Genomic DNA, 14,889 nt, shown 5'->3' with positions numbered 1-14,889 from the left:
TTAGGACTCCCCCAATCACACAATACTACCAAAGCTAGGAGGGTGAAAGCCACCACAGGCTTCCTCCGGGACCTGTGAAACCAGCCAACGCTTCTTTTCGAACTGCCGCACACGCAATGTCATGGGACAGCCAAACGCACTCGGAGGAAAGCGCCAACCGCCAGATCTGTTACGTCAGCTAACAGACTAGCATCGCATTGAGTGATGAGTGGAGAAGGGGGACCATCCTACCCACCCAGAGAGCGAGGCCAATTGTGCTCTCTTGGAATCCCGGCTACAGATGGCTGTAGCATCACCAGGGATTGAACTCGCAATCTCCTGATGATAGGGCCAACGCTTAGACGGTTGTGTCACTCGGGAGCCCCTTTATGGGAATTTTGACCATTCTTCCAGAAGCACATATGTGAGGTCAGACACTGATGTTGGACGAGAAGGCCTGGCTCACAGTCTCCGCTCTAATTCATCCCAAAGGTGTTCTATCGGGTTGAGGTCAGGACTCTGTGCAGGCCAGTCAAGTTCTTCCACACTAAACTCACTCATCCATGTCTTTATGGACCTTGCTTTGTGCACTGTTGCGCAGTCATGTTGGAACAGGAAGGGGCCGTCCCCAAACTGTTCCCACAAAGTTGAGAGCATGAAATTGTCCAAAATCTCTTGGTCTGCTGAAGCATTAAGAGTTACTTTCACTGGAACTAATGGGCTGAACCCAACTCCTGAAAAACAACACTACACCATAATCCCCCCTCCACCAAACTTTACACTTGGCACAAAGCAGTCAGAGGAGTACTGTTCTCCTGACAACCGCCAAACCCAGAGTCATCCATCTGATTCCCAGGCGGAGAAAGTGCTATTTGTCTCTCCAGGGAACAGGTCTCCACTGTCCAGTGGCGGCGCTTTGTACCACTGCATTCGACGTTTACATTGGTGATGTAAGACTTGGATGCAGCTGCTCGGCCATGGAAACCCATTCCATGAAGCTCTCTAGCATTCCATAAGGTTTGGAGGTCTCTAGCAATTGACTAGAAAAGTTGGTGACCTCTGTGCACTATGTGCCTCAGCATCCACTGACCCTGCTGTCATTTTTTTACGAGGCGAGAATTTGTCATTCCCAATCACGTCCACTTTGTTATAATACCACTGACAGTTGACTGTGGAATATTTAGTCATGAGGAAATTTCACAACTGGACTTGTTGCACAGGTGGCATACTATCCCGTTACCTGAGAGCTCCTGAGAGTGACCCATTCTTTCACAAATATCTTAGAAGCGGTCTGCATGCCTAGGTTCTTGGTTTTATACATCTGTGGCCGTGGAAGTGATTGGAACACCTGAATTCAATGATTTGGATGGGTCAGTGAATACTTTTGTAACTATAGTGTATATCGTCACACTACCCAGCCCTGTGGTACAGGTCTGTATGCTTGAGGGGCTCTGGAGGGCCTGTTATACTGTAAATAGTATGGTTTGCTTGCATGGTATGGGTATATTTTTCCACTTAGAGGGAAGGGTCATTGTAAATCAATTAAGTTAAATAAAATAAAATGGAAAAATAAATAAATAAATACATAAATAAATAAATTCCAATGGATCACCTTTATCCTTTGGGGAAACCTTTCTAAGCTGATGGAAGTGGTCTCTTCCAGAATGATAGTGCCCCCACAGGGTACGAGGGGTCACTGAGTGGGTTAATGAGTATGAAAAGCTATATGTTATGGCCTTCACAGTCACCAAATCCCCAAATCTCACCGCAGTAGAACAACTATGGGGTGTTTTGGACTGATGTGTTGGACAGCGCTCTCCATCAACATTATCAAAACTCCAACTGAGGGAATGTCTTTTGAAAGAACAGTGTTCTATCCCTCCAGTACAGTTCCACATACTTGTTGACTCTAAGACCCATTAAAGCTGTTCTGGTGGCTTGTGGACGAAAACACTTTAACGACACTTGTTTTTTCCTTTAATTTGTCTCCAATCTGTAAGTATGCTTATGTGTGTTTATACCGATTTATGAGGGCATGTTTATTTTTTGTCTGATGTGCACGTTTACCTTTGAGTCTCTTGTGTTCTTTGTGTTTGTTTGTTTACCTTTGCATCTGATGCTGTACTCGTGTCTGTGCATGAGTGTGCATTTGTTTACCTTTGTGTCTAATGAGGTATCTGCCGAGGACAATGAGGAGGCAGAGAATGATGAAGACAATGACGGCCACCACTCCACCAACCACAGCGTGGTCAACTCCTAAAGAAACGGACATAGCTGTGGGATCTGAGAGAGAGAGAGAGAGAGAGAGGGAGAGAGGGAGAGAGAGAGAGAGAGTGAGTGAAAGGAATGGGAACAAAAGATGGATCGATGGAGAAAGACAAGAAGAAGAGAGAATAAAGGCAAAAGACAGAAAAAGAGAGAAAGTAGGACACAACATTGTTTAGGGTCTGACTGAAAGCAGATAATCTGAGCAACATTGTAGAAACAGGCAAAATCAAAGAGTTTTTTTATATATATATATAATCAAATTTGATTGTAATTCAAATGATACATAATTGTAACTGCATTTATGATAATGTAAAATATGCATTAAAAGGACATGCCATTTTGAAAATAATGATTTATAAAAAAGGAAAGTCTCTAAAATCTGATTGGCTGAGCTGCATTTGAAGCTGTTTTAAAAAGTAATAAGCCATAAGAGACCAAGCATGCTTCTTCCACAGGTAAAGGTGTTATTAGGCATGATAATAAGAAGAGTTAATGCCCTTTATTTGTGATAAAATCATCGCAATGCTCTGCCTTAATTGACTAATTGCTTTAATGAAATGGTAAAAAAACCCAAAACATATAAAATACACTGCCAAGACATGTAGTTTGATTACAGTATGTTATTGTTGTCAATCAACCATAAACTGCTGAAAGAGGATAATGTTTCAGGGTTCTAAGCAAAAAAACAAACAAAACAAACAAACAAAAAAGACATACAAAAAGAGTGCACAATTATAAAGGGAAGAACAGTAATTATTTATTAATATTGGTATGTTTAAGCTTATTGTGACTGGTCTCTGTTTTAGAAAAGCAATTAGTCATGGTTGTTTACCACCGTTTAGGAGTGCTGTTAAAACGTGGCTCATTGACTTTGCTTTTGTGATTGTGAGATCACTGTAGATTCTTATTATTTAATCTCAACGAAGTTAATGAGATACAAACAAGCAGGCAGGTGAAGAAGAAAAGGAGGTGACACAAAGACAAACCAAACCAGTGATGGTCTCCTGAAATCACCTGCTTTGATTCAATGTGCTTTGTGTAGTTTTATATAGTTTTTGTTTTGCTTATCACACCAGCTGTCAGATTACTGCATCGGCGTCTGCATCCTTGCGTCCCGAATTGAAACACTTTTATTTGCTTGCCACGCTTGCAGCAATCAGGAATAATCACAAATCTTCTTATCTTTCTGCACATGATCTCACAGATCTCTGTACAGCTGTCTTACTCACCAAATCAAACGAAGGTAAGAAGCACATACAGCAGTCGAACACTAAAACGTTTTAAAAGGCAGCTCAATATATAATTAATTCTTTACTTCTTTGTTTTTTTAGTTTGTTAGTTCTACATTTGTGTTTTATTAGTTGGCATGTTTTGATGAAATCTCTTCATTATGATTTATTGGTTCTACTAATCACTCCCCTTTGTGCATTTCATGAGTTTCATCATAAGCACAGCCATTGTTTTAATATATGCTGGATTTGTTTATGGCTGCAAACGCACTCTGAGCTGCAATTCACTATGCCCTATAAATAAAAGCTTAGTACCATTAAAGCATTATGGAGTTCTTTTCAAGGTTAGCATGTATATTGGATTTTTGTTTATTTGTTTCAAGCATGCATGCACTCTATTTTAGATTTTTTTTCTTTCTTCCCCTCTCTTTCTCTCTCTCTCTCCCTCTCTCTCTCAATCTGCGGCATGGGTTCTCCTGCTTTTTGATCATCTCGGCTTCGCGAGCTTCCACTGAAACGTTGAGACAGATGTTTCAGCGAGTTTGAAATATATGAATAGTTTATCAAAAACTTCTTTCATTTTGCCTGGACACGGAGGGATGGGGGGAATAGATCACATTTCATAACCACACACCACTCGTTCTCATTCTCTCTCTCTTTATAATCACAGCGTGGATCTCAGAGCTACTTCATCGGCACCAGATGGAACAGTCGAGAACGAAAAAGAGAGAAACAGAGGAAAACAAAAGATGAAAAGAGGAGAAGACAAAGGAGTGAACAGAGTGAGCGCGGCATGACATGACAAGAAGCCCTGAGAGAGAGAGAGAGAGAGAGAGAGACAGAGAGAGAGAAAGACAGAGAAAGAGAAAAAGAGAGAGACAGAGAGAGAGACAGAGACAGAGAGAGAGAGACAGACAGACAAGGCAGCTGGAGAACAAAGAAACAGCTACTGTACTTGACACAGCAGGGAAATCCCGAGGGCTGGAAAGTGTACCTCTGCGCAAAGTGTGTCTTTACAAATCAGATTAAGTTTTCCAACCTCACTCAGCAGGTTCGTTTTGATCAGTTCATACTATTGTTCTCAAGCAGTGCTGCCCTGCAGCGAGACCAAGCCCAAAAATTGAGATATTACTGCTTTTTTCCCCGTTCCACATGGTTTAAAACCTATAATGGTCTGAAATGCAAGTGCTTATACTTCTTTTCAGAACAGAATATTAGACCATTTTCGTGCATTTAGCAAAGTAATAATTTAATTTCAAAATAAATCTAATATATTAGTTTGCATTTTTATTTTTTATATGAGCCACTGTGCAGTTGTTGCACTGTGCAACAACCAACCATACAATATCCTATTTAAGACATTCTACCGTGTTTGGACGAGAGCACCTCAGCGGTAACCCCTTTTCACAGTACCCATAAAATGCAATTTCCATCTTTGATGGAATTTGATGTTGATGTGTTTTCCTTCACTAATGTAGTTGGAATATATTTTGATGGAAATGTGTCTGACTTACAAAACTGTAAGCAAACTGGATTTTCATCTTTGTAGGTGAGCAAGCAGATCAGCATTTATAGAAATGATGCTTTTATGGTGCTTTTATGGTAAATATGCTATATTTTAGTGTGGCAGTTGTACACATTTTTGATATCAATAAAAGCTGTCCGTTCTATCTGGACACGGAGGTCTTTCTGGAGAGGGGCGAATTGTTTTCTTAGTAAGGGGTTCTCCCCCTTCCCGTTTTACCCCTAATTGCTCAGTAGCAGCTCAACACAGAATGACATTTCACACACAGAGCGCCAACAGTGAGTGCATTTACATGCACTTAATAATCAGATTTTGTCAGTAATCTGATCAACAGTAATCAGTTAATGGGAAATACCGGGTCTACATGAGTTGGGCAGTAATCAGATTTCTGTTTTGCAACTGGCCAATAAACTCACAGAAAAATATGTGACATTTAGAAGATGAAGAATACTCAAATCCTTCATTTCATCAAGCATGTAGTTGTTTCTGCACATGCGCAGACTAAGAAATCTGAAAGAAATCTGAATAAGAGTATACATGCACTGAGAAATCAGATTACTGAGCTGAAGTCCACTGACCTTACACCGACCTAAGAAATCAATTTACGCTGCTTATATGACCATTTGAATAATCAAATAACAGCCGAAATATGATTATGATCGGATTACTATTATATCGCATGTAAACGCATTCAGCGCCCTAGTTGATCTCATATGATTTATGGGGAAAATTTTTGATTTTATTGATTCCATCAGAATGACCACTAGAGGGCATGCAGAAAGAGGCTGCCACAGAAAATGATGAGAGAATGAATGAGAAAGAACTTTCTGTACTTTTCACCCACAATGTTCTCATTTATAGGATTCTGTATATCTCTGACTCAATTAGTAGATCAACTGATGTTTGACTGACCTTTAATGTTACTAAATAGTCACTAAATAGGGCTGAATGATTTGTGGAAAATATTTAATTGTGATTTTTCTGACCAACCCTGTGACTGCACTTTAAATTGTGGTTATTTTCTATAAATTAAGGTCTAGGCCTGTTACTTTTTGGACAAAAAGACCAGAATGTAATTTTTTTCTGACTTGAATCTTGAACACAGAACATAGTACAGACTGCTATTTAGTTTACTGCAGTAACAAAACGAGTCAAAATAATAAAATATTGTCATATTGTTTACCTATATACAGGTGCTTGATTGCTTTTGTTTGGCCTAAGTAATTTAGAAGCAGATCATAAGCTCCATGCTTATAAAGCTTAAGACAATGACGTCTTAATTTCTTGTTCTATGTGGATCCACAGTAAGAACTGTTCTAGTTTTATTTCTCCATGGTGATTGTTCAAGGATTTTAGCTACAATAATATACACACGTGGTGACTACTGACCAGTATTATTAGACTTTTATTCCATTATTTTCTTGCCAAATTCTTGTTGTACCAGGTGGGGAAGGTGGGGAGGCTTTGGAGGGTAAACAGAATTTGGGCTGTGTTTTGAAGTTAAAGTTTTAAACTTGAGAATATTGAAAGACTGCATTGATGAATAATTCAACTGAAATCTGAAAAGGCCTAACTTCTCTCCACATCCAGTCTGTCATCAAAACTTTGAGTGACACATTTTTTTCATTCCTGTTGAAAGACGGCCTCAAAGCCAAGGCACAGATTATCCAGTTCACTTGGCATGACTGACCTTACTGCGATAGTCTGCAAATTCAGAATGGCTTGGGATATGTTCAGGGGTCTGTTCAAAGCTAAATTTAAAAATGCATATGAGAAATAGTTATGTTTCTTTCATTGCAAAATTATAATTTTTATTTATTTGTCTTATTGCATGGGATCATGGTGCCGTATACAAGCTACTTAAATATAAAAATATTAATAGTTTAAAAACATTGATTTGCTAATACTACAAAAGCAAATATGTGCAAGTAATGAGAGAAGGATATATGTACAAATCAAATAATCAAAATAGCCTTTTTTCACTTTATTCAACTTATCTGTTGTTGAGGAGATGATGCTTGACAGAAATTAAGGAAACAGCGTTTTTGTTCTAGTGACTATACACAAAAATTTGGTAGTGATTTTGGGCATTTTTAAAAACTCATTGTTTTTTTGTTTGGCTGGGAACTATGGAAGCAACCCTGCTACAGACATTCACACTGTTTGTCACTGCCCCAGCATAGAAGACTGCTCTAGCATAAACAAATGGGTAGGAGGCCTGCAGGAGTGACCTGGATAAACCAAAGAACCTGATCTAACTAGCTCATGAACTACAGTTTTAGTTTTATTTTGTTCTGTTAGCAAACTTCTACCTAGCCTGTTCGCTGTCAGCTTTTAGATAACAAATATGAAACATTTTGTAATAGCAAATGTGATACAACAAGCCCTGCGAATATGTCTTCTGGTGCCATGACCCAGATTTGGTGAATCTCAATTTGGCACCAAACCCCAGGATCTGATGCATCTCCCTAGGATCCAGTACATCTTCCCCAGATCCAGTACATCTTCCTTCTTTACCTCTGAATTACCCTGTGACAACAGATGGATCTGGCAATTCTGGTGAATTCTCCCTTTTGGTTGCAGCAAAATGAATGAGTGATTTGCAGACAAAGAATTTGCCGCCAAAAAGATAGAAGTGTACGTTATTTTAGAACCTATGTCACCAAAGGTCATGGACACAAGTGTGCTTGGGGCTGTTGCTAGCATGTCCCATCGCCAAGCCTACCATTTCCTTCCTGAGGTTGAGCCCAGCCTGGCCACTGCCAGGAAATCCAAGCTGAGAAAGCACTCTACTCAGACCCTCCAATGAGACTGATTTCTCCCCAACAGATTGACTTGACCACTGGTGACCGACCTGAGCTGAGGTGGTAGTCGCCTCCCATCAGTCTGATGTGCCTCTCTCAGTGTGCTGGACGTAGCAGAGAAACTGATGAGATTGTGTCAACAAGCACATTGAGCCATCTGTCATTAATGCTGAACTGCACCCACAGCCCACGTAGGCAGGCTTCCTTTGCGGCTTCTGTTTCTCCGCCAGCTTAGGCTCACAGCATTGCTTGGCATGGTGTCCCCTCTTCCTGCAATGCCAGCATACCATTTGCCATGTCACTGCTCGCTTGGGGGCCATGCGGCACACTGTCTCAGCCTCGGCTCCTCCACCGTGTCACTCTGTGTTGCTGCTTACCTGGGGCTGTGCAGTTTGCTGACTCCACTGCAAGCTTCTCAGCCATGTTGGACTGTGTTGCCTGCCTTGCTGTCTCCTTGCTGAGGTCAAGCTCTGCCATCATCACCTCAGCGATGACTAATCGGTTCAACCAGTAGCTCCTCCTGCACAACCCTGTTGAGTGCCAGGTGCGCCTGCTGAATCATCATAATCCACTCTTCCTCTCAACTCTGTCTCTCCAGGAACAGCTCCCTGACTGACAGCGCTGCAGGTTCTTCCTCGCATGGCCAAAGCTGAGCTCTGCCGCCGCATGCAGGCTCCTTCTCGTTGGGGTTCCAGCTGGGCTCTGCAACTGCTCACCAGTTTCTCCTCAGCAGACTCCAGCCAAGCTCTACCAATCCTCACCATGATGTTTTCAGTTTCCTTCTTTTCGGCTTCTCTTCTTCTTATTTGCTGTTTGTTTTTAGGTTCGAAATAGCAACATTCTTTTCCTGACCGCCGGAGATCGCTATACCACTTCATCAATGGGACAAAAGAAGAATCGACTGAAGCCATGATTCTGAACAGCTCTTCAATAAACAAATGGCAGAAATCAGCACATAACGATACACAAACTCCCAGGGGAGGTCACCATCAGCCACAGGCTTCCTGCTATTGGTAACCTCTCCTCACACACAAACAACCCCAACTAAATCCACTGCCTGACACAATAAAACACCTAGAACACACATATAAATAGCCCAACGCAACAAACAACAACATTAAACAACAAAAACAGTCCCTTTGTTGAAGGGTGCATGCTACCATGAGCCTTTGCATGTGGCCATCTGCCTAGCTACACCTCCAGGGTCTCAGGCACCAGCAGACCAGGGTTCTTCGGCCCAGGGTTTGTAGAGGACAGAACTCGTGCCAGACCAGATGCTAATGTAAGCTACTAATATCATGTCAGTTATTACTGTTAACTTTTACTAAGTGTAATTTTCCTGAGTATGGGCTTCTCTCAGTGTTTTGCTTGTGCTCCTAGGAAGGCTTTCTTGTCACTGTCGGCCTCCAGTGTTCCCCATTAAGAGTCTAGGCTCATATTTCAGTGAAACTGCTTTATGACACAAAAAAAAGCACTCTACAAATAAACCGTAATTGAATTGAATGAGTGAATGAGTGGGTGTCCCATGTCCCTATACTGCTCCCACTGAAAGAGAATTGCTTTACTGAATTATTAAAGGCCAATTTTGAAATGATTCTGTTCTCTCATAGCCAACAGCGATTCATCTAATTCCAATTATGGCTCATTTAGGAGTCCAATAGCGATAATAGCATGGCAAATTTTGCTGTGATAATATATAGTCAGTCATTAAGAGAGTACATGCAAAAATGATAACACTACAACTAATGAACAAAAGATAGCATATGTCAGTTAGCATCGTGCAACTGTTAGTGTTTATTCATTGCCAGCTTTTTTTTGCTAAGTTTGACAGCATGTTTAAAACTGGTCATGAAGGAATTTGTTTCAGTTCTGCTTTAACTAATTATATATTCTGCATATTTTGAAAATTCAGCCCTTTAATATAAACATTACCTATAAAATTTTGCATCAGTTATTAAGTGCCTCAGCTACAAATTTGACCATAATTTAGAAAAAAAATCCACCATATTGAGAACACATTTATGTTATATTCTCTTTTTAAATGGATTTAAGACAGAAATCTTAGACTTATGATTGCTGTGTAAAAGCAACAGAAAGGAGTCTTGATTGTTAGTCTGTGCAGTGAGCATTATCTAGGTCAATCTTTCCCAGTCCTGGTGCGCCTGCAGTGCAAATTGTAGTGTTTTCCCTGCTCAGACTCAGGAAGGATTTGTTAATTAGCCAATGATTTCAGTCAGGTGTGCTGGAATAAAGAAAACACTTAAAGACCAGCATTTGGAGACACTGATCTCACCATGCAACCTCCCCTAAAAGATGCCTTTGAAATTCTTAGGTTTTAAATTTTAATATAGAAATACACATTGAGTAATATTAGCCTGGAGCCTTTCTGAGTAATAGTGGCCTTTATGTGAGGTAAACATTTGAAAGTACAGGCAGTGTGTTCATTTCTCACGAGCCAATATGTGCGTTTGACCCTGGACCGGAAAATAAGCGCTTTTAGCTTGCAGGCATGTATTTGGAGAGAAATCAAGGTGTACTGAAGGACACCTAAGCAAAAAAAGGCAGACCTAAGGCCTTTGTAGCTGTTATATATCTACAAAGAGCAGATCTTTACTCTCAAACAGCCAATACCTACTTCATCTTTGAGGAAGGTTTGCATTAGGCTGCCTTATTACTGTGTTGTACATTAATTATGCTACATGTTTTTTTGTTGTTGATTTTCAAAGTGAAAACAAGTTACAACAACCAAACTTAAAATGTGGGGTTTTCTGAAAATTTTAGTGCATAATTAATTTTTTTATCATACTGAAAAAAATAAAACATAAAATGTGCCGTAACTTTACACAGTTCACAAAATTTGATTTATTTCTTTTGTTCAATATAATAAATTCAGTGATTTCAAATTTTTGGATGCTGTGTGGCCTAGTGAGCAGCAACTCTAAGAAAGATTAACAGACTAACAAAATGATCGGACTAGCAAAACACTAATAATAATGGGAATAACAGAATATTACATTATATTATATTATTCCTGGTGTTTATTTGAATTTTTAACAACTGGCAGTCATATCTGAACACTGACAGCTGACAAATGAATCATATCACTCAGTTCTGATTGGGCTGAAGTAGTAGTAGTATTCTTTTACTACACACTTAAAAAGATGGTTCTTCAAGGGTTCTTTAGTAAAGAAAATGGTTTTATGTAGAACACTCAAGAAACCCTCTGCATGAGGATTCTTTGCATTGTGAAAGAGTTCTTCAGAATGATGGAGAGTGTGTTTTATATGGCTCTATGTAGAACTGTTTTAAAACGGTTCTACATTGTACCAAAAAGGGTTGACATTGTAACAACAGAAGAACACTTGTGAAAGCTATATAGAACCCTTTTCAAAAGGGTTCTATATAGAACCATCTATAGCACATTCCAATTAAATATTTAATGCTGCAAAGAACAATTTAATCACACATAGGGTTCTTAGAGTCTTCATGGTTCTATATAGAACCATTTTCTTTACTAGAGAATGCTTAAAGAAGCATCATTTTTCAGAGTGAAACTAAATACTTTCTATTCCTGTTATTAAGTGCGTATTTTCTACAGGCGTGTTGAGTCCAGACAGACAGTTGCTTTCTGTAGTCAGTTCTGTTGCAAAAGCCATAAATAAAGGCTGAGACTGAGATTCTGCCACTTACTCTTCAGCCCGAGAGAATATTTCACATCAGTCAGTTTCAGTTAGCCTGTCCTCAGAGAATGACAACTTATGCTCGACTCACAGTCCTGCGCTTTGAACAACTTTGTGGGTTTTTTTTCCCCCAAAATTAAATTCTGAAGTCCCTCTGGCAGAAAGACAGACAGACAGAAAAAACAGAAGGTGTGGGAAAGGAGCCAAAAGCAAAACAGGAGGGGATACCACAAACCACCAAAAAAGAAGAGACAGAGGAACATGAAAGCGAAGAAAAAAAGAGAAAAACAGACGGAGAGAGAAAGAAACAGACAAACAAACAGGTGACTGAAGACAATACCTGCAGCGTTGTCTGAAGCTTCTTCGTGAGAGGATGGATAGATGGCTGGATGGATGAATGGATAGATGGGTGGATGAATGGATTTATAGATGGAGTGCCATGTAAAACGAGGGATCAGATGTGGAAGAGTGCAAGGAGAAAAAGGAACAAAAAGAGAAGATGAAAACAGATGACTTTCTACGAGATGTTCATGTGAGGCCGTGTGTGATAGTGTGTGTGTGTGTGTGTGTGTGTGTGTGGGGGGGGGGGGGGGGGAGTATTGTAGGTGGGTGTGTGTCCCTGCTCCAGAAATTCAAAAACTACACTGAAATAGCGAAAGCATCTTATATGTAAGTAACAGAGTTATGTGCAAAAAATTTTGTCACCCCAGTCAAATGACGTTTTGTTGATTTTCTAAGTGAAAATAAATGAACACTTCCTCCACAGAGAACACACATTGAAAAAAAAAAAACATGAAATGTAGCCTGTACATTTCATATTTGATGTTTACTTTTATTCCCAATATGTTAAACTCAGCAAATAAATAGAACTTGTGCACAACAATGTGCCATATTTCTGCTTAAGGAATTACCTCAACATAATTTGGGGTGTTCATACTTTTTGCATATGACGTATGTATATACATTTCTCATGCTCAGATCACTGTAAGAATATTATAAGGATATTATAAGGTTATTTACCCTACTTCTTGAGGTCCACTCAGTATGCATGCGAGAATTTATGTACCAAAAACACTCATAATTCATTTTTACATGGCCATTTTCCAATCTCTGTTTACCCGTTATGGATCAAAAGAACTGCTTTTGTCACTGCGCTTTTGGAGTACTCTTTGGGTGGGATTTGTTTCACAAGGGCAGGTGGGGTAATGTAATTTTACAAAGGAGGTCTATAATGATTGACTGATTCACATAGGATAAGAAATCTGATCTAATGTCTTAAGTGAATGCAATATGTCATTAACCCTGTCATTACGTTGAGAATTTAAAGTCAACATCAACATCACTGCATACGATAAAACATCATCATCATCATCATCATCATCATCGTTGCCCGCTTAGTCCAAACAGGGTCGCGGTAGCAGTTGGGAGAGCAGAGAATCCCAGATGACCCTGTCCCCCGCAACTTCCTCCAGCTCATTCCCGGGGACCCCAAGCCGCTCCCAGGCCAACTTGGAGACATAATCCCTCCAGCGGGTCCTAGGGCGACCCCGGGGTCTTGTCCCGGTAGGCCGTGCCTGGAACACCCCCACCGGGAGGCGTCCAGGGGGCATCCGGATCAGATGCCCGAACCACCTCAACTGGCTCCTCTCAATGCGGAGGAGTAGCGGCTCTACTCTGAGCTCCTTCCGGATGACCGAGCTTCTCACTCTATCGCAGAGCGTGTAGCCCGCCACCCGACTAAGAAAGCTCATTTCCGCCGCTTGTATTCGCGATCTCGTTCTTTCGGTCATTACCCACAGCTCATGACCATAGGTGAGGGTTGGGATGTAGATTGACCGGTAAACAGAGAGCTTCGCCTTTTGGCTCAACTCCCTCTTCACCAATACAGTCTGGTACAGTGACCGCATTACTGCTGCCGCCTGTCCCAGCCTACGGCCGATCTCACGATCCCTCTTCCCGTCACTCGTGAACAAGACCCCGATAATTGGCACATACCCTCCGCTCCCCCTTTTTAAAAATAGGGACCACCACCCCAGTCTGCCAGTCCAAGGGTACTGTTCCCGAGGTCCATGCAATATTGCAAAGGCGTGTTAGCCATGACAGCCCCACAATATCCAGAGCCTTAAGCATTTCTGGACGAATCTCATCCACCCCCGGTGCCTTACCACTGAGGAGCTTACCAACTACCTCAGTGATCTCCACCAGGGAAATGGAACTTGACACCCCAGAAGCCTCTGGCCCTGACTCCCGTGAGGGAGGCACGTCTCCCGGATTAAGAAGTTCCTCAAAGTGCTCCTTCCACCGACCGACAATATCCTCATTTGAAGTCAGAGTTTCTCCACCCTTGCCGAATACAGCTTGGGCGCAGCCACCCCGACCCCTCCTGAGTCACCGGACAGTTGTCCAGAACCTCTTTGAGGCCAAACGAAAGTCTTTTTCCAAGGCCTCACCAAACTCCTCCCATGCCCTGGATTTTGCTTCTGCCACAGTTGCAGCTGCCACCTTTTTTGCCCGTCGGTACCTATCTGCTGAATCGGGAGTCCTTCGGGCCAACCAGTCCCTAAAGGCCTCTTTCTTCAGCTTGACGGCCTCCCTCACCACCGGTGTCCACCAGGAGGTTCTTGGGTTACCGCCCCGACAGGCACCCACAAGCTTTTGGCCACAGCTACGCCTGGCAGCTTCCACAATGGAGGTTTTGAACAGGGTCCATTCAGACTCCATGTCCCCTACCTCCTCCGGGACGTGAGAAAAGCTCTCCCGGAGATGGGAGTTGAAATCATTCCGAACAGGGGCCTCTGAAAGTCGTTCCCAGCACACCCTCACTATTCGCTTGGGCCTACCGGGTCTGACCATCAGTCTTCCCTGCCATCTGATCCAACTCACCACCAGATGGTGATCAGTTGACAGCTCAGCACCTCTCTTCACCCTAGTGTCCAGAACATATGGTCCCAAGTCAGATGAAACGACAACAAAGTCGATCATTGACCTTTGACCCAAGGAGCTCTGGTACCATGTACACTTATGAACATCCTTGTGTTCGAACTTGGTGTTTGTTATGGACAATCCATGCCTGGCACAGAAGTCCAATAACAACTCACCATTCGGGTTTAGATCGGGCAGGCCGTTCTTCCCAATCACGCCTCTCCAGGTCTCCCAGTCATTGCCAACGTGAGCATTGAAGTCTCCCAGTAGGACTATGGAGTCTGTAGGCGGGACCCTTTCCAGAACCCCGCCCACTCGCTCCAGGAGGGCCGAATACTCTGACCTGTTGTTTGGTGCATACGCACAGACAACAGTCAAAGTTTTCCTCTCTGCAATTTTAATTCGCATTGAGGCGACCCTCTCGTCCACCGGGACAAACTCCAAAAATGGTGCCTGGTCACCAGCCGGGGACTTGTGAGTAT

The 14,889-nt window shown here is 41.8% G+C and overlaps 1 protein-coding gene across 3 annotated transcripts in view; it reads right to left on the bottom strand.

Moving 5' to 3' along the window:
- The window catches only part of cadm3 (cell adhesion molecule 3), a 171,606-nt gene that overhangs the window by 7,564 nt on the left and 149,153 nt on the right, over nucleotides 1-14,889 (bottom strand). For 2 of the 3 annotated variants that reach the window (XM_017699157.2, XM_017699158.2), the window contains 2 exons: nucleotides 11,826-11,870; nucleotides 2,137-2,262 (listed from right to left, as the gene is read on the bottom strand). In XM_017699157.2, the coding sequence (XP_017554646.2) occupies nucleotides 2,137-2,262; nucleotides 11,826-11,870 (171 nt within the window). The remainder of the gene's footprint in view (nucleotides 1-2,136; nucleotides 2,263-11,825; nucleotides 11,871-14,889) is intronic. The other variant, XM_017699159.2, reaches the window with a different exon arrangement.

This window comes from Pygocentrus nattereri, chromosome 19, assembly GCF_015220715.1.
Source record: "Pygocentrus nattereri isolate fPygNat1 chromosome 19, fPygNat1.pri, whole genome shotgun sequence".
Lineage (NCBI taxonomy): Eukaryota > Metazoa > Chordata > Actinopteri > Characiformes > Serrasalmidae > Pygocentrus > Pygocentrus nattereri.
This window is presented reverse-complemented; position numbering and strand designations above follow the sequence as displayed.